At 39.9% G+C, this 19,594-nt stretch overlaps 1 protein-coding gene across 1 annotated transcript in view; it reads left to right on the top strand.

The window, feature by feature from the left end:
* The window catches only part of THSD7B (thrombospondin type 1 domain containing 7B), a 243,907-nt gene that overhangs the window by 68,240 nt on the left and 156,073 nt on the right, over positions 1 to 19,594 (top strand). The window contains exons 5-6 of the mRNA XM_065750321.1: positions 4,914 to 5,069; positions 6,541 to 6,738. Coding sequence (XP_065606393.1) covers positions 4,914 to 5,069; positions 6,541 to 6,738 — 354 coding nt within the window. The remainder of the gene's footprint in view (positions 1 to 4,913; positions 5,070 to 6,540; positions 6,739 to 19,594) is intronic.

Genomic DNA, 19,594 nt, shown 5'->3' on the forward strand with positions numbered 1-19,594 from the left:
GTGAAATGGCAAGCATCTTTGTTGTTTTGAAATACATAAACCACAGTTAACCTTTTTTTTTTTTCATGCTGTGATGAGCTTTTAATTCATACTTTGTTTCTTGTCCTCTAATTCATAATAGGGTTTCAACTGTATGCCTTGGGGCTTCCAAACTAATTGATTCCTTTTTAGGAGCATAAAAGGATATTTTCCATCAGGGATGGGTTGCATGAAGCTTTTTTGATGAGGTGTTGCGATGCGCTAGGGTTGTTGTAGTCTCCATGCTAGTTTAATTACATTTAACATATCTCCTTTGTCTAATCTTTTATTTTCACTATAATAACAAGTCTTTCGGATTGGAGAAATTACACACCAGTATTGAGATGGTTTTTCCTTCTTATGTTATATACAGGTGTTTTTACAATGATTCATTCCTTCATCTGCTGGGAAAGGTAGCAAGAATTTTCACAAAGATGCAAGATCCCTTTTGTGTACCCTAGTTAGCCTTAATTAAACATAACTTTGCCAAAAGTTGTAGTAAAATACCTGCTTGTATCATCTTGAGAATAAAATATTTGATAATATAAGGCTTTGCCAGAATATGGGAGACAATTTTGATGTATTCCAGATACTTTTGCAATATCTAGATGTGTCTCATTTGAGTCTTAATATCAGAAATACTTGTGTTTCATTCTGGAGGGGAAATGAAGTTAAGGTCCAGGAAAAGATTGTGTTACTTACCTCCTGTGGAGTGAAAAACTAAATTTGAAAGTAATCATTGCTACGGAAATGCAGTTCTATACATTTCTCTTTCTGACTGGCCATCATTGTATTTAATGTGGTATTGGTATGTATGCCTGCAAATATGTGCCCATATGACTATATTCAGAGATAATTTATTTATTGGCTTAAAATTACATTATACAAGTAGTATCAGAGCTGATATCCTCTTCCACACTTCCCCGAAATCACTATCTCGGTAAAAATATATAGGGAAACAACATACTTTAGAAACCAATTTATTATCTCCTGCTGGTAGCAATAACCTGAAAATAACAGCAAATAGTAAAACTCAAACTTGAAGCAGTTGCTGGTTCTGGGAACAGCCGTAGTCACATTTATAAAGGATAGATTCAATATAACAGCTAGAGAAATGTGCAATGTTTCAGAGGCTTCCAGATTAATACTTGATTGCTTTTTCAAGTTTATTCTATAGATTGAGAAGAACACAGGATTTTGAAATGTACAAAAAAGCGTAATAGATAAACTGCAGCTTGAATAAGATATTGCCTCTCCCTCCCACTCCTCTCCTCCTGACATCTGCCTTTCCCCTTACCCACCAAAAACTGACTAATGGTTTTCCAAGGAAAATAATTACATTTAAAAAAACACAACAGTTTTTCAATGTGAATGTAGGAAAATGCCATTACCAAATCCCTTATTGAGCACAATCACGAGACAGTCTGGCATTTAAAGACAAGCCTGGCAACTCTGTTCATTCATCATAGGCATAAACTCAGGGCTTTTTTTTCCTGACCAGGCTCTCTGCACCTTTTTGGAGCCTGCCCTGTGTGAGAATTTTGGCATTTAGAAGGTTCATAGAAAAATGTACCTTGTGGTTCCTAAGGAGAAGGGCGTTTATGAAGGAAGAGCATGGTTGAAGAAGATACTTTGGGTAGTGAATATTACTTTTTAAGAACCGTATATGATTCGTGTATTACTATAATGAGCTAAATTAAATTGAGATAGTTAAGAAAAAAGAAGTAAAACCAATGTCAAAGAGAAAATACTGCAGATGAGTAGTATTTTATTACTATGAGTAGTATTTTATTATCTCTTTGAATTTAGTATTTAGTATCTCTTAGTATTTTCTCCTGGCTGAGCCAACAGAAAAAAAGCCTGCAAAATAAAGGAGAATCAGTTAATCTTGGAGCTGAGACAAGTATTTGTGAAGACATGATAGCATCAGTGGGATTTCTTGCTTTGTAGTCCATTGCATTGTGACATGAGGGTGGATGAAACATTATGCTTAGACATGGCAGAGCTGTCCAAATTGGGATGTGAAAGCAGACCACCTCTGTGCTTAAAATCTTCCCACATTTCCTTCAGGCTACAGATTTGTGTTCAGAAGTGAATGCGTCATTACAAGACTAAAAGTAAGTCAATTTCAGCAGACACTCAGGCAAAAATCATATCAAGCTTTTAAATAAAACTGACTGAAATCAACTGATGGAAATAGGAGTTGTCAATCAAATGGCTGACAAAGTGATGAAACTCTTTTATGGAGCCCGACTCATCTGTCCAGTTGCTGGGGATAGTGCGTCTTTGTTCCTACTTGTTTTTTAAAAAGGACAGCATTGTAAATGCATTTCTTAATGCAGCTTGTTTGGTTTTGATTTTGGCTTATTTTTGAAGACTTTCACTTGAGGGTTGTCAGTGCAGGGTGAAAATGAACTTGCACAACCCTAGAATATATTTAGCTATTTGTTTAGGATGGTCTGTGTATTTTCTGGTCTACATTTTACACAATATTTAGAATTGTTTAAGGAAGTGAGAAACAGTTTTGTTCTAGGAATGAGTAGGACGTTGGTCCTGGGAATCATAAGGGGAAAAGAGTACCCAATGCTGGAATCAGGCAGAACATCAGTCTGAGGGAGGAAGAGTGGTACTGGTTGGCAAGGAGAGGACAGCAGGCATTTCAGGTGTTTCCTCTGAGATAGAAAAATAGAATCAGAATAGTTTGGGTTGGAAGGGACCTTTAAGATCATCTAGTCCCACCACCCTGCTATAGGCAGGAACACCTCCCTCTAGACCAGGCTGCTCGCAGCTCCACCCAGCCTGGCCTTGAATGCTTCCAGTGAGGGGACATCCGCAACCTCAGTGGGCAACCTGTTGCAGTGTCTCACACAGTCTCACCCTCACAGTAAAGAATTTCTTCCTGATATCTAGTCTAAATCTACCCACTTCCAGTGTAAAACCATTTCCCCTTGTCCTGCCCTTATAAAAAGTCCCTCTCCTGGTACTGGAGCATTCCATGAGTCTGGTGTTATCCAGTGTGTGCTGTTTTACCCTTGGTATACCAATAATAACCAGACACTTCAGCTTTTTGTAATTGACGTTTTTCTTATTTTGAATTTAGTTTGAATAGAAGAAAAATACCTTTGGCACAATTGGTTAGTTTTCAAGGCAGGAGAACCAACCTACGTTATCAAGTATTCCACATTTCAGTAGTTATAATGCCTTTATTATTATATAAAAATCAGTGAGGAGAAAAGAGCCATTGCTAACAACGCCTTGAGTTAATGAAGAGCAGAACTGCACTTTATTTTTTGTGTTGACCATATGCATTCAAATCCATTTCTTTTCATTTACTCAACTGAACTTTCAAAAAATGATACAGGCTTGCAAAGTTTAATGTTGAAAGGCAGGTTAAGCCAAGCATGAGACTTCTCTGCAAAATACATACTCTTATCCTTAAAACTCTGATATTTATCTCATTCTGTCTGTCGCTTTACTTGCATGATCTTTTGAAAGGTATGCTTAAGTTAGTGTTCAGGTGAATTGGATTTATGCCACCACGTTGTAATCTCTAAATGAACATGTCAAAGGCTGTGTAGTGTCTCAAAAATCATTCAGAAAGTGGTCTTTTTTTTTTTTTTTACTAATGTGTGATCTTTGAGGTTAGAATTAAATTACAGCTTTTGTTTAGGCCTGTTATTCTGGTGAGTTGGAATCGTAAGCATGGTTATTGGTCTTAAGTCTCAGCTTTTGAACTTGTAAATCAACATTTATTGGGATTTTGGGCAGGGAAGTCATGAGTTTAAGGGAAAAAAAGAAGGGGTTTCTTCAAATGAATCATTTTATAGAAAATGTTATAGTATCAGAAAGAAGGAAAGATTGCTCATATATTGGATGTTTTTATAAATTCTTTTCAAGTCAGTTGCACTCATGTAAGCAAAGAAAAATAGATGATAAAAATAAAAATGAGGATAAAGCAAGCTCAGTAGCTATAAAAATTAATGAAGGCTTGGTCATATCATGGCAGAGAAAACTCAAACAAGCTTGTGCCTTTTGAAAGACTGCTTTGATACCGACTTATCTAAAGAGACAGCCAAATTCAGCCCATTGTGTAATTAAAACGCAGTATCATATAATGACTCGGAAGATTTAGGTCAGCTCCCTTCAATTCCTTCTTCCTCCCCATCCCAAATAAAAAAGTGAGAGACGTTAAATGAAGGTAGAAATCTCTTATGATAAATGAAAGTGCCATGGGAGCCAGCTTTCCAAATTTATTGCCAGTATCAACAAAACCAACATGTGATAGATTTGGGGATTGTTTCATCTCTGGAATTAAAAAGTTTGGAGAACTGCACAGCTGATCCATGTCTTCCCTGGTCCAAGGCAATTAAATAAACATCTTTCCTTCTGAACGGGAAAGTCCTTCTGCATGTGTGTGGAGGAATCAGATAGCTTTTTTGAAAGCAAGTGAAGCAAAAAGGAAGGTCTGGATCCTGCATGGACATGGCGTGATCCCCCTGTGCTCAGGCTTCCCCTCATCTGCCTTTTCCTGATACACAAGTACACTGTGAGCTTTTTGGATTCCCTCCTCATGCATCTTTCTCTTCTGTACAAAGTGGTCTCATGCAGGGGAATAGGTTTCAGTCCGTTACTCTGGCACTGCAGAAAATCGACACAGGATTTATCACCCGTTTCCCCTTAAACATAGTCAAAAATTGGGCTGCTGAATATGAATGATTTAGATAAAACAAAGTGCCTTGGAGAACAGAAGATTAACTTTTTGATCTAGAAGGTAAGACCCTAAAAAAGCAGTGGATTGTGGTGTGTTTTGGGACCAGCAGTTATCCCTGGAGCTCTGCACGTTAGTCGGGGCAGAATTACTGCCCTTTTTTTTTCCCTCTTTTGTTTCCCTCCAGTAAGTCGACCAGTTGATGGGAAGTTCTGCCTGGGCCCCGCTCCCTCTGCCTCCCAGCTGTGTGAGCTGCCGTGTCCCTCAGAGTGCGTGGTGTCTGCCTGGTTGGCATGGGGCCCCTGCCTTCCTGAAGACTGCCAGGACCGCCAGGGAAGAAGAGGTAATGGCTTCTCCTTCATGTTGCTTGTAGCTGTGTGGGATCTAAAGTGGGTAATGGAATATTATGTTGAGACTGCAGAAGCAGCAGTGTCCAATTCTACGCTGGGAATTTAACGTATGTCTTTTTAAATTAACATAGGATAGAGCTCTTAGATGTGCATAGAGAAGTGCAGTACGACCTTTAAAAACTTTTTGCAGGTATTCTTCAAAGAAAAAAGGGATAAGATTTTCAGCCTGATTCAAATCCTTTTATCCTGCACTGAACTCGTGGAAAGGGAGGATTTCTTGGGATAGCAATTGCAAACCTCCAGAGTGTGAGGTTGTCCCTCACCTCTCCAGCCTCCTGCTAAGTGTCTGGGCTGAGGTGGAAGACTTTGGTGAAGCTGAAGGGACTCAGGAGTGAGTTGTATCCCACAGCACTGCCATGTGAAGTTCAGGCTGAGTTGAGAGATTGTTCTCGGTTTGGCTTAAATTCCTGCAAGGGAAAACTATTTAATATTCTCTGGATCTTAATTGCCAAGAATTCATGCTAGTTGCTGAAACACTTTTGATATTTTTTGGTGATCCATTCTTTCCTTTATAAAATAAGATGGAATGATAACTGCTGAAGTTCAAGTCAGAGAATAAATGTTATTACCTGGAAGTTACAGTTTTCTGAAAGCAACTTAAGTTTTTGAGGCCACTGGAGCTCTTGGGAGTTTTGCAAATGATTTTGCTGTTGTATTCTGTGCAATATTTGTTTCTTTTTCTTTTCTGTTTCGTGGCCAAGTTGATTCCATCTGGCCTCCACTAGTACTGTACCTTTGCCCCATGTCTGGACACTGTTGTAGGAAAGACCACTGCATATTTCTTCTGCATTTCTTACAGTTGTGTCATTTACATAACAAAACATGCTGAAAGGTACTCACATATTAGTTCTGCATTTAATATCACTGTCTGACTTCTGGTTTTATTCAGAGGGAGATAGATTGTGTAATCAATTCTTTCATTATTTTTGTAACCTTTTTCGTCCACTTTACATTTGAATCTACCAATTTAATAGGATAACATTTCAAAGAGGTCTGATATGCATTATGTATCAGAAATCCTTACACCCTCATAAGGCAGAATACTAATTTCTTAGTAAACTGCTCTGCTGTGTTTTGAAACAAGTCTTGTCAGTAATGGATTCTTAGGTAGATGTAAGTTGCCCTTTGTATCTTCAGTTTCTTAACGTTTCTCTCTTATTGTTACTATAACGTTAATATGTGCCTCAGTTTTTAATTATTTGTTCTGGACATGTGTCTTTCTAACCAATGTTAGTGAAAAGGAAAAAAGAAATTTTAAACACATTTCAGCAGCTGCAAATGGTGTTCACTTGATTCTTTACGCACTCCACTTCCACATGCCCTATAAGGTCCTCTTGGTAATAAATTATTGGTGTAAATATTTTTTTTTGCAGTTGTCCAGTTAATTCAGTTCTTCTTTTCCAGGCTTTAGAATGAGGCAAAGGCATGTAATTGTGGATCCTGTCGGCACCCTGGCAGGTTGTCCACATTTAGTTGAATCTATTCCTTGTGAAGACCCAACGTGCTACGAGTGGATCATTTCAAAAGGAGTATGTATTGCTGACCATGGCAAATGTGGACCTGGAAAACACATCTTGAAAACTGTATGCAAGAACAAGAAAGGTAGGTAATAGTGTATTTTTTAAAACCTTCCTTTTAACTGCTTTTCTTCTGAAGAGCAATCACAATTATTTACAACAGCTTCTTACTGAAATTTTATGAAACCTCCAGATTTTTGAGTTGACTGTTATGATCATTGAAGCCTAAGGCTAATATTACCTGGGATTTTGCTTTGAGCTTTCCAGTCTATTTTATTTGAAATGAGAGGCTCACCAGTAGGGATCATGTATTGTCCCTGTGGCATACACTGTATGCCTCATCCACAGGCTGTATTGTGACAACAGTGAGATGCCAACGGCTTGGTTCTCCCTCATATCTCTTTTTGAGCACATCTTCTACAGACATAGGGTCGTCTCTGAGCCCAGCAGCACTACGGTTATTAGCAAAATTAATCTAACCCTTTGCATGGCTTCTAACCTCAGTTTTTAACATGCAATTTGAATGTTTGTCTTGTTATAATGACCCGCTTACCATCATGCGAAGGAATGCTCAGTTGTGCTGTCACTATTAATACAAGAATTGCCTATTATCAGGATGAGATGTTGGGAGTAATACTTTACCTACTTGATATCAGTTTGAGACCTGCAGAGTGTTCAGTTTACAAGTTGTTAATAATGGATGAGTACATTTTTATACGACGTTTACAAACAACCAGCAAGAGCTGATTTCTCGTACATGCTTTGAACTTGAGCCAAAAGTTTCATTTCTTGATAAGGTCAGTGTTGTCTGATCTTTAGATTCAATTACATGGAGCACAATTTTGCAGTCCTTAATCACAGTGAGACTCTACTCTCGTCTCAAAAGTAGCAAAATTGTGGAATTTTGGAGCCTAAATTTATATCTGAGATGGAGAATCTTTTTTATATGGTGCTCAGTCTGACCACAAAAAACAATTTCACATTGATAATGTGAGAGTTTGATTGACAAGTGGTTAAAAATAATGTGTCATTTATGAGGCCTAGGAATCTGATGGAATTAAATTATGTCTCTTTTGTCCATCTCAAGTAAAGATTCTTCTGAAATACATCAAAAATATGTGGTTTTCTCCCAGGTTTGTGGAAATGGGGAAAAAATCTTCAACTATTACAAAAATGACCTAGGCAGAGTACACTACAGAGATCCGTCTCTGAACTGAGTGGTCTCTTGAGATGTGTGATTCGAACTGTGTTGTACCATGATGTGTGCAGATGTAGCACTGTATTACTGAGTAGCACCATGTACTGGCACAGTTAAAACTGTGCCAACATCCATTTCTGTGCCCCAACTTGAGACTTGTAAGGAAACAATATGATGTGGCAGATGCTCTGTCTCTGATCAAACTGTTCACTGTGGCTGTGATCTTTAAGAAGCCATGCCTTTGAAGTGTCTCTTCATCATTTAATTGTTCAAAAGCATATTGTAACCATGTTTTTCATTTCCATTACTCTCTGCATGTTCTAGTTTCCAAAAAGCAATGCTGGGGCATTGTCGCTGTATGTGATCATCGTCCATTCTAATTGAGAAGGCTTCACAAGACAGTCTAGAAGCAGTGGTTAATAATACTTTTAAGCTTTTCTGATTGTTTTTTTTATCTAGTGGGATAGGACTGGCAGAGTCCTTGAAGTCAAGGTTGAAAAAGAGCCAACTTGCTTCTCCTTCTGTTATTCCACTAATATTAATTGCTTTCTTTGTAACCTTTGTTCCTTCTATAATGTTCTCCTAGCAAGATTCCCATTGCAAGGCGTGTTTTATTGTCTTGTATGAAAGCTGGAATAAGCAGCAGAACTGTGTTCTGCCTGGAACAGCTGACTAAATTGGTAGTGGAAGGCCAACAGATAGAAATGTGAAGCTGAGACAGTTACGGGTAAAATAGTGTGAGACCTCTACTCATGTTTAGCATTTATATAGAAGTCTGAATTCAATGCAAGTAACTGCCCTGCTGAAAGCATTTAGCTTAGCTGCTTGGTGTGTTGATATTTTCATTTATTTAAGTAGCTTTTGTAGAATTCAGTGCCATGTCCTAAAATTCAGTCATTTATCCACTGTCAGCCACGCCTAATATGGCTGCTCAGTATTCCCGCTGTACACCTAAAGAGATCAAAAAACCACACAGTACTTCTTGGACCGCTTTAAATGGCAAAATCAAGTGTATCTCATCTTAACAACGAAGTTAATTTGAGCCTGCAGTATGTAGATTAGGGTACTTAGGTTCCTCTTTGTATCCCTCTCTGCAAGATGTCTTCCTTTTTATATAAATGCCAGACTTCTTGGCATAGTGCTCTCTTACTCTTGTTTGCAGAGTGTTAGTTCACCTCTGTTTTAGATGTTCAAAGTAGCAAATGCGTCAGCCCCATTTCTGTCAGCCCTACCACAGAGCAGCTTGGCATCGTGGTTTCCTACCCTTGCCCATCTCCTCTTCTTCCATCTTTCCTAATGTGGCTGTGAACCCACATCCTTCGCTAGCCTGTGCTCTGCTGTGTGATGCTGTGCTGTTGCAAACTGCTACTCACAGCATGAAGACTTTTTCATGATGTGACCGATTCTTCCCTTGCCAAAAATGAGCTTTAATTACCTGGCCTGCAGTGGGAGGAACTGGCCACGTTTTTCACTCCTATCTCACATAGCAGAGGACTTTGCTGCTTGGCTTAAACTTACCTCCAGCACAATGGGGCTTGGAACTGTATCTTAGCTCTGTCGTATGTTGCTGAAGATACAAGTGAACAGGACTGGCCTTTATCTGTCCTATTTCTGATCACCCCAATGTTTTCCTCCCATGCCATGTCTCCTGCATGCTTCTGGTGCCAGCTCAGGATGTGATGGGTGCTTGGGAGGAATGTGTTCTGGGAGAGGAGCGAGGAGCAGTGACTAATGAATGTCTTCCTCCAGGGGAGACACCACTTTGTGATGTCCTTCGTTTCTATTTCAAAAGGCATTCCTTCCTGGTGAGAGAATTTTGTGATCACCACTGAAGTAACACAGTGCAGATGGCCTGAGCTGGAGTTTGAACAACTCAGGCCTGAGTGAGATGGGGGCCAGCACTGATTTGCTGGGTTTCTCTGAAGACTTTCCCTTTCATGTAGGTCTTTACAAGATTATGTCACTTTGAATTTCTGTGATGTAGAGCGCTTACATCCTCTCAGTCTAGAGATGTAGAAGTATTGGGTTTTTTTATTTAATGGTTATTGGGAGTGCGTGGTGTAAGGGCCTCCATGAGGCCACAGGGCTATGCTACATTCAGCATGTTTTCATGGAGTAACTGGTGTCCATCATTTGTGATTTGCAGAAGTCAGCACAGATGAGGATGTGGAAGAAATGAAAAGATGGTAGTTAACTTACTACTTTGTGGCTGTAAGATGTCTGTCAGCTCCCATCCAGTATGGTCTGCAGTCTATGTTAATAACCTACTGAACATGTGATGTTTGCGAGAAACTCAGTCTGCTCTATGTCCATCAAATGTGTGTTTTCTGTAGCATCACAGTGCAGTGATTTAGTAAAAAGGATGCAGTGAAATAATGTGTAAAATGGGAAAAAAACATATATTGCATGCTTCTTCCAAACAATTTTCCAGCAAGGTGCTTTTTTTTATTTAGTTAGTGATGGACACTGGATGCTTTGGGGAACTTGGTACAGCCAAAAGTACGGGAAAATGAACAAAGGAACTGAAAGTTAGGTCAGTACCAGTTAGAATGTACTTAAGAACTTTTTTTCATTTACAAACAACCCCATGGTTAGTGATTTTTCTCAGAGTTATTTTAATTTGATCAACAAGGAATTGAATGATCTCCTGTTTGTAATGTATTCTTGATCAGAGTGTTGCAGAATTTGACGTTTGCATTTGGGCAGTCTTGATTAGAACTGACAAACATTACTGTGCATTGACTAGATGAAAACAAAACAAATTCTTGCCACTTCAATTGCTCCCTTTAAAGGTTGATGCTCAGTAGATACAAAACCATAAATGTGGTCAAACTATATCATTTTGTAATGTAGCTGAACAGCAGACATACATATTGTTTCATTTTGTGAAGATGACTACTGAAATAATTTTTTTACACGTTCTACTCCTTATTTCTCTGCAGTAGACGAGTGCATAGTGAGTACAGTAAGACAGAGGGAATGTGAGGTTGTGGCAGCACACAGAAAACTGAAGATATTATAGAGAGCAGGACGTGCTCCAGGGTCAGCAGGTGAAAGTTCAGCACAGGCAGGAGCTGGCGTACCTTCAGAGTTAGTTTCCCAGTTTTTTGGTTTAGATGCTCAGACAGACAACTGGGATTAACGTATCAGTCTTGCTGGGTTCAGTCTGATAGAGGGATTCAGGAGCTCTTTTTATTATTGTTTTCTGTGTCTGTGTCACTATATTAATAATACATGAATAGATTGAAACAAGACAAATGTTGAACCAAACTGTGATTTTAAGAATCGTGCTTTACAGGTTGTGTTGTGTAAAAGAGTGATTGTGGTAGGGAGTATGCCCTGACTGCACTGAGAACGTGTGTAAAAGGAATTGCTGTGATATCATGAAATAACAGCAGTGTCTCGTGAAATGTTTCTTACAGTACTGCAAGTCAAATCTCAACTATTAGCAGTGCTGTTGAATGAATTGTAAAATGTTGTTATTCAGAGTCTTCTTGGTTGTAATTCCCATGTTAACATTTATTAATGTTCATTTTGTGTTCTGATAACTACCAGAAGAACAATTCATAACAAATCCCTATCTCTGTAACAGTGAACAACCTCATGTCTAAATAATAAAAAATATGAAATAGTTTATATGTAAAGCATTCATTGTTTTAATTAGCAAATCATCAACAAAGTTTAATACAAAGGTAGTCTGATTTTACTTGATTAAGGCTGTTTTACTCCTTGCTAGTAAATCTAATCAAGGAAATTTAATTTAGATTAGAAGAAAGGATTTAGCTCTTCAAAACTACTGAGCGTTTGCCATTCCTTTCAACACTCTCAGGTTGGGCATCTGGCTTACTTTGTTTTCTGAAATTAAAGTTGCAGGCAAATTTAAGTGGCACATAAATGCATGTTAATGGGCTCTGTCACAAACCCACCTTTTTCTGCCTCACCTAGGTGCTCCCAGGCATGAGAGGCTTCTGTACCCTTCTCAGCCCGATCCAACACAGGGCTGGCTTGGTGGTGAGATCCTTTAGTAAGTCAGGTGACATTGTTAATAGCTGATGAACAGAAGAAATCCCCAAAATAAGCATGTTCAGCAGCCTTTCACAACTGTTACTGCTTGAGCTTTTGAACAGGAAACCTTACAGCTTCTACTGTTGTCCTGGCAGTACTGCTAGAAGTTGTAAGTACAGCAGTTGTTTTGTTTTTGAGTGATGTGATCTCTTCGATTCTGGGGAGTCACTATCTAGAGTGTGGCACTTGCTGAGGTGGCAGTAGATATTTGTATTTCTTAAACATTATTAAGTTTTCTGAAAAAAGTGCACAGTGGGGTGAAATGCATCCATTCCCAAACTTGAAGAGTTTTATCTGTACAACTGGGCGACAGTTTTTTGGAGAGAATATTTTCCTTCAACTCTCTTTTAGATTTAAGTGTTCAGTGTGTGCTTTTTTTGTGATGAAATAGACCCAGTCTGAAACAAAATAATAAAATCAAAATATTTTAAAAAGTGAATTATATGAAAGCAAAATATTCCTTTTAGAGTAAATGCTTTGCTTTATCTTTAAATTACTTTTCCTTAAATCCTCCCCTACTCCCTTTTCCTACTACTTAAAACAGAGGGTTTTGCTTCCTTTTTGTTTTTTCTTCTTTTTTTTTTTTTGGTTCAGTGCCCAAACAGAAATCCATTATTCACACAGCTCTATTGACAGAGCAGGCACTGAAATCCTCCTGGAATTCATGTGAAGAGTAAAGGGAAGTAAGGTAATCAAAGCAGCGTTGTTTTAAGGTCCAGTATTATGTTCTGCCACAGCCTGTCAGTGAAGCTCTGCGCTTGAGGAAGCTGGAGAGACTCTTTGGGGGTAGAATATTAATATTGCCAGGTTCAGTCACCTGCTTATACTTCCAGTTCAACTGTATCACATCCTCTGGTCCTCGGGAGTTGCTGTCCAAAGAGACAGCTTGCAGTGTGTGTGCTGCTCTGCGCATGGTGTCAAACAGTATCACCTGTAACACCCGCAAGAGCTTGGCTTGCAGCCTTCAGAAGGAAGGCACTGCTAGGGCAGGAGGGGTCTCACTTTGTTCCTGGTTCATCACATGAAGCTAGCAGCTGTATGAAAAGCTCCAGCTTAACATAAACCTCAGAAATCCAAGACTTTAACTTTTAACCTGTTCAGTCTGACTTTAAGATGTGGAGGAGGGAAGATCATTTTTTCTTCTGCAATGCTTTTTCCCAGATGTGCCTGTGCACCAGGCTGACTGGAAAGGCTTTGACTTGCAGATGAGGCAGATGGAGAGTGTGCTTCTAGGGAGCAGATGAGTGAATGATGTACAGCTAAACATTACATAGCTCTGTCTATGGATTAGGGACTGTTTTGTCTTGGTTTCTTAGATCATTGACATTCAAAAAGACAGTTATATAATGCTTTGTTCAAATCTGTGTGTTGTCAGCTTTAGCATGACAGAACTCGCACAGGGAGCTTTGCCTGAGTAAGGTCTGATTAGTACATGTGTGTTATGGACTATAGGGTGCTGATCTCTGCTCTCTGGTGGCAGTGACAGGGCCTGAGGGAACGGCATGGAGCTGCATTAGGGGAGGGGCAGGTGCGGGCTAGGGGAAGGTTTTGCCTCAGAGTGGAGTGGGCATGGAGCAGCTGCCCAGGGCAGTGGGCACAGCCCCGAGCTGCTGGAGCTCTGGGAGCATTTGGACATAGCTCTCAGATGTAGGGTTTGAATTTTTGGTGGTCTTGTATAGGGTTAAGACTCACGCACAGGTTGACTCATTCTTCCTCTTTGGTCTTGGATGTACCCCACCAAACCAAATTGGAGCTCCTGATCCCCAAACAGCAATTTTCTGACAGTTAGAAACCCAAATCTTTGTGGCAACTTAATAGCATCTATGCTTCAAGTGTTGCAGTCGTGGTGGAAGGAACATATTGCAGTGCAGTGGTAATGCTGATGAGTGTCTCAGAAATCCCTTTGAATGATGTGTGGCTTGTTCAATAGACTTGAAACCTGTTTTTTTATTGTGGTAATTAAGATTGATGTGCTCTTTGGGCAGACTGGTTTATGAGCCTGGTGGAGCAGGTAGAGTTACCCCTATCAAACCTTACCTTGCTGCAGCAGCTGAGTCATTGCCAAATATTTGATGTCTCCTACTGGAAATGCATAAAAAGACAAAATGCAGATTGTGAACTGATGCAGGAAAGGTACATCAACAATTTGAGGACAGACACCTTCATGGATTCTGGTGAATTTACTGCCTTTGCATTCCCTACTCAAGCTGCTATCTGCAAAAGAAGTGGAAGATCAGTTTTAGGTTGATTGTAGTGAAAGTTACTGAAATGTAAGAAATTTCTTTGCTTAGTCATGCCAAGACTTTTAAAATTCATTCAAGATTGTAGCAAATGTGTGGCTCACAAGGCAAGATAGAAACTCAGGTCTATGTACAATTCTTGCAGTGGCTGTATTTGCATAGATATGTGTGTCAGAGTCAGGTACATTGTGCTAAAATACAAGGTATAATATTTGATGGTGGAAAGCTGGGAAGGTTGGGTTATGGTCTTAAATCTAGAGGATAAACTCAGCTATACTTTGATTAATTTTCTTTGCACTTAAATGCACATATGTTGCACGATTTCCAACTGAACTGCGGCGGTGCCTTGCAAATCCTGGCAGCATGATTTGTGTCAGTCATCCAGAAGGCAGCTATAATCAGTATCCAGTGGTGATTTCAGCTCTGTTGAGTTGGCAGACACAGATACCAGTCGAGTTGATTAGGGATACGGACAGCTTACATCCACCCTGTGCTCGTCAATATAAAGAATTACAGCTACCTGTGAAAATGGTTTCTCTGTTGGCTAAGGTGTGTGTGAGTGTGTGGTGCAGAATGTCTTCAGGTGAATTTTCATGCAAAAACAATGTTCTTTTCAGTATCTGGTGCTCCTTTTTTCATACATAATGTCTTGAAAAACACCTTTTGGAGACTTCAGAGGGGTATTAAAATGGTGTGGACAAAGGCCATGTCTTCCCTATGGCTGTTGCAGCAGAGAGATGGATTTCCTGCTTGAATTCTTGAGTGGAAGCAGCAGCTGCTGCTTTTTTTTTATTTTTATTTTTTAAATGAACTTGAGCTTCTAACACCTGTAGATTGGGAACAAAGGTTTAAGGTCGCTGTTTCAGAAATGGAAATCATAACATTAAGAAAAACATAAACATTACTCATTACTGCAAGATTTTTATTGCCCTTTCGTGCTTTAAATGTTATGGAATGAGTCTGACATAAGTTGATCTGAGTTTGTGGTAAAGGTTACTTAAAGAGCATGGTGTGTGTGAGTGACCTGCCGTCTGTAACACTGGTGTGAGAGCACTGAAGGAGCTGTGAGGAAGGATTAATTTTTATATTAATCTAGACTAGTGCAAATGTAACTAAAATTAACTACTTAGTTAAAGAGTGAAAGAGGCAGAAATAGGGTCCCTGTGTTATATTTTTTTAACTGTGCATGTCTTTATGATGAATGCTTTTTAAATCTGGAAAAGAAACCTTAAAAAATGCATAGGGATCAAAGTGAAAGGTAGCATTAGGGACAGGATGCTGGATCTGTGGCTCAGCAGGGAGTGAAGTTACCAGGAGGAGTGGGTGGGGGATTTGAGTGAGGGTGAATCTCATCCATTAATGTTCTGAATCTGGGGACTACACAGGTTCCTGGGGAGTTACTAATGATTTCACTGCCATTCTAGCAAGGAAAGAAGCATTTAGCATGTAATCTGTGTATTTTCCTCACTTCTTGTATATCACTGGTAACACCTGTGTTATTGTCTGTCATATACAGAGCATGAAGCTCGCAATTTTGAGGAATATAAATGGGGATGCTTTCTGACATATTTTTATGCTTCTCATCCCAGAGTTGCTGAGGCGTTTTGTGCTCTAGTCACACCTCTGTTCATTTTGATACCTAGAAATGTGTCCTCTGAAAATAACCAGTGACTATTCATAATGCTCGTGAGTGATCTTTGACTGGTTTTGATGCGGTGCTTTTAGAGCCTCTTTACGTAGTTGTGACATGGGGCAAACCACAAAACTTCCTCAAGCTTTATTTTCCTGTCTGTAATAGCCCCTTGAGATACACGAATTCAAAGCTGCTTGCATTAGCACTGTCCTTAAGCCATTTCTCTTTTAACCAGATATTACAGCGTGTGTATATGACACTGTTCACACCATTTTTTCTGTAGGATCCTGCAGCTAAATAGTGAGAAAGCCCAGCACAGGTTGTGCAGACATGAACCTTTCATTTAAGCAGCTGTTCTGATCTCTTCATGTTGAAAAGACAGGAGATCATTTGCAGAAGTGTTATCAAAACACCTTTGCTTAAAAAAAACCAAAAAACAAACAAAACAAAACAAAAAAACAAGAAGAGTGAACCAGGCGGTTCCTGTTCTCTGTATGTACAGCTTTTGTCCTCCCATGATGATCATGCGGTCTTCGCCTGCATGTGCTTGGCCTCCTGCCCCACAACTCTGCTCCTTGCTGAATTTTCCCATCCATCCTGCTGGGCAGGTCAGATGCTGGATGCATACCTAGCTCTGGGTGCTGGAGTTTGAGCAGCCCGTGTCCGGCTGGCAGAGAAAGCAGGCTGGATAACTTTCCCTAAGTGATGGCAAATAGTTGGTGACTTCTTTCTAGCAGGCTGTCACTAGTTCAGGTAGACATGTACATCCCCTCAGTATACAACAGGGACCAACCTTGTGTCAAATTTTGTTTACATTGGTGACTGGTTTCTAAAAGAGCATGATGGCATATCCTGATTCCCTTAGGAAGCCAGGCTAACACACAGAAGACTGTTTTTAATGTAGTTGATACTGGTGTTTTTTTTCATAATAGAAAATTATCCAATTCTTAGTTCAAAATTATTTAAGCTGAGACCTTCTTTTCCAAGAGAAATACTACAAAGAGTGTAACGGATTTAAATTAAGTAGATCATTTGGGTAAAGAAATTGCTGATGTTTTATTGCCTTCTCTATGTGAGGTCTAGTAGGCTGGAGCCCAAACTGCCATGCAACCCATGACAACCGAAGGGAGCTGAGCCCAGGGTCTGTTGGTGTGCCCTGCCATGGGGCTCAACAGCAATCTTATTCCAGCACTTGTGGAAGGAAATAATTTGAGTACTGCTTAAATAGACAGCTTTTCACATTGATCTTTGACCACAGACCTTTTTGTGGAGGAGAAAGAAGTGCCCTTTGTGTAATGCAAACCTTTCCTGCTGGGTGGCCTTACAGAAGGTGTTTTCTGTAGCTGAAATTCCTTTGGTGCTGTGTACTGGGCAGAAATGATTGGAGCCATCTCCATACAGCACCATACAGTACTTGACTGAAAATTAATGCTGCACCTTCTTAAAGTTTCTTTCTGTTTGTAAAGTAGAGCTGATGAAAAACAAATTTAATTCCTTGTTTTGAGGTTAATGGATGCCAGAGGGGAAGGCTCCTCCCTTAAATTATGAACTTTGGGCAAACTTTAATTAGGAATTCAGGATGTGCAAATTTTAGGCTGGTGCTGCACTGCAGAGATTGGCTCTGCCGCGCATTGGTCTGTCATTTTACTAAGGTAAATCTTTCTCTTAATTCTAATTAAACATTGTAATGCAGGGACTCCTCATTAGGCAGAAATTTGTGATTAGTCCAGTGGTAGTAATGAAAAAAGAAGGATATGCTGGAATGCTCGAGAAATTGCAGAGTGGGGAAAATGGCCATGGGGTACAGCTCCTAAATGTCCCTTAGTGTTCCTTTCTGGGTCAAACTCCCACTGAATTTTGGGGCTCATCATGTGGATCCTGGTTTGTGTAGAAACACGAGATCAGTGGACCTTGACCGTGGGACTGAGCTCTGAAGTAGTAGCAAGAGAGAGTAGAGCAAGACCAGCCAGAGAAAGGGAAAATTCCTAATTCTGCCACAACTGTATACTGGGATATTATTTTAAGTATAGATTGCATTATCACTCTTGTTTATCTGTGAATTGAATCTCATATTTAAGAAAAGGGAGCTTTTGTAAAGTGCTGGAGTGAATGTGAATTAGCGAATTGGGGAAGATTCAATCTTGGAGGCGATTGAGAACAATTTAAAATTCCATTGTGCCGTGTTTTACTTGTTTTCTGTCTGTATGAAACAAGTCTGCAATTGTCTCATACGGGGTACTGCCTTTGTTTGGAAGAATTAGACAAGTAACAGGGAAAGGTTTTTCATAGCTCCTTTTCAAGTAAACAGCCAGCTAGGGTTTTATCTTTAGGCAGCTGACAAATGCCAGAGCGTTTTCCAGTTTTGAAGCTTGTTCCTCCCATATTGTATGTTTTTAATATAACGTGGTTCATAAAGCAGATACTTTTCTTTTTCTTTTATTTTCTCCTCCACCCCACCGTGGAATTCAAACTGAGATGTGGGATTTGGGCTGGAAAGCATGAATTTGTACAGTTCCTTTCCGGGAGCTGTGTCTTTGCTTTGCTGTTGGGTACGTGCTCATGTTGCCATATGAACCCTCAAACTGATCCAGCAATCACCAAGCCTGGAAACAGAAACAAGGACAAACAAGGTGTGTGCTGGGTCAATGCTGTGCTAGCAGAAAGCATTGCTTCTTCCTTTTGTATCCCCAAGGAGGAAAAAGCCAGTCCTGCTTAAATTGGTTCCTGGCTTGGTGCTGAGGCTAGAGATATCTGGGGGAATTCAGGCATTACGTCCAGTAAGAAACAGATATAGCATGAAAAGGGCCTTTTTTTTGGAAGAAGTGAGAATGTTTGTCTGCCCCCAGCAGTGAGAGTGGGAATGCCTGCATCCAGCACGTTCTGCTCATGGGCAAAGCTCCTCCAGGAGACGTGAGCTCTGTGTGTGTCGCCACCACATCCCCTGTGGCAGTGTCCCTCAGTCTGCCCCTGAGTTCATGGTTGGTGCCAGTCATTACTGGCTAATGTGATATAAAATGTTTTTCTTTGTACTGGGTATCTGGTGACCAGCAGGACTGGCACATCCTTGTGAGTAGCAGGGCAGAGCCTGGGCCAGCTCTGTAGGAAAGGGCTGATCCATGTGGATGCAGGTGGCAGGCAGGACATGACTACCCATCCTGCTTTGTAGAAACTGGGATGATCCTGTCATTTCAAATTCCAATTCTCTTACAGGTGTAAAATTCCCACTAAATGCAGCAAGAACATTCCCCAGTGTCACCAGATTTCCCAAGTGAAATGCAAAGTCAGCACTGTTCGGTTGTGTGCGTAGTACTGTGCCAAAAGAGACTGCAGCCAGGAAGGTGGTTTGCTCTTTTTGCTGTTGTTTACAAATAAAGCTGACTGGTTTGGTAACTGTATTGCAAACTCTCTGAGACTGTAAATTTAACAGAGTGCTCCCAGGGCATGCATAGATCTAAGGGTAACAGTTTCTTGCCTATCAATAAGTATCTTAACGCCTTTACTTTTAATATTGTATAGGACTTAAATCCCAGGAAAGTAATTCCACCACTGCCATTCCTTTATATCATAGGAGTCTGTATTAATTCAAAGTAGGCTCAGTTTTTTAATACATTATTTATTCGGGTCTTCAAAATGTCTGTGGTGCTGCATGTAGCTGACGGAGCATGTTCTTGTTTGTTAATATTATATGGCAACCTGTTTTCCCAATGTGCTTAAATAAATGAATGCCTTCAAATAAGGCTGTGATTTTAAACCCCCCTTTTTTCTTCCTCTGTGGGAACTGTGGCATCCCATAATCTTAACTATG

This window comes from Cyrtonyx montezumae, unplaced genomic scaffold, assembly GCF_038088225.1.
Source record: "Cyrtonyx montezumae isolate F1298 unplaced genomic scaffold, pur_monq_1.0 scaffold_7, whole genome shotgun sequence".
In the NCBI taxonomy this organism is placed as follows: Eukaryota; Metazoa; Chordata; class Aves; order Galliformes; family Odontophoridae; genus Cyrtonyx; species Cyrtonyx montezumae.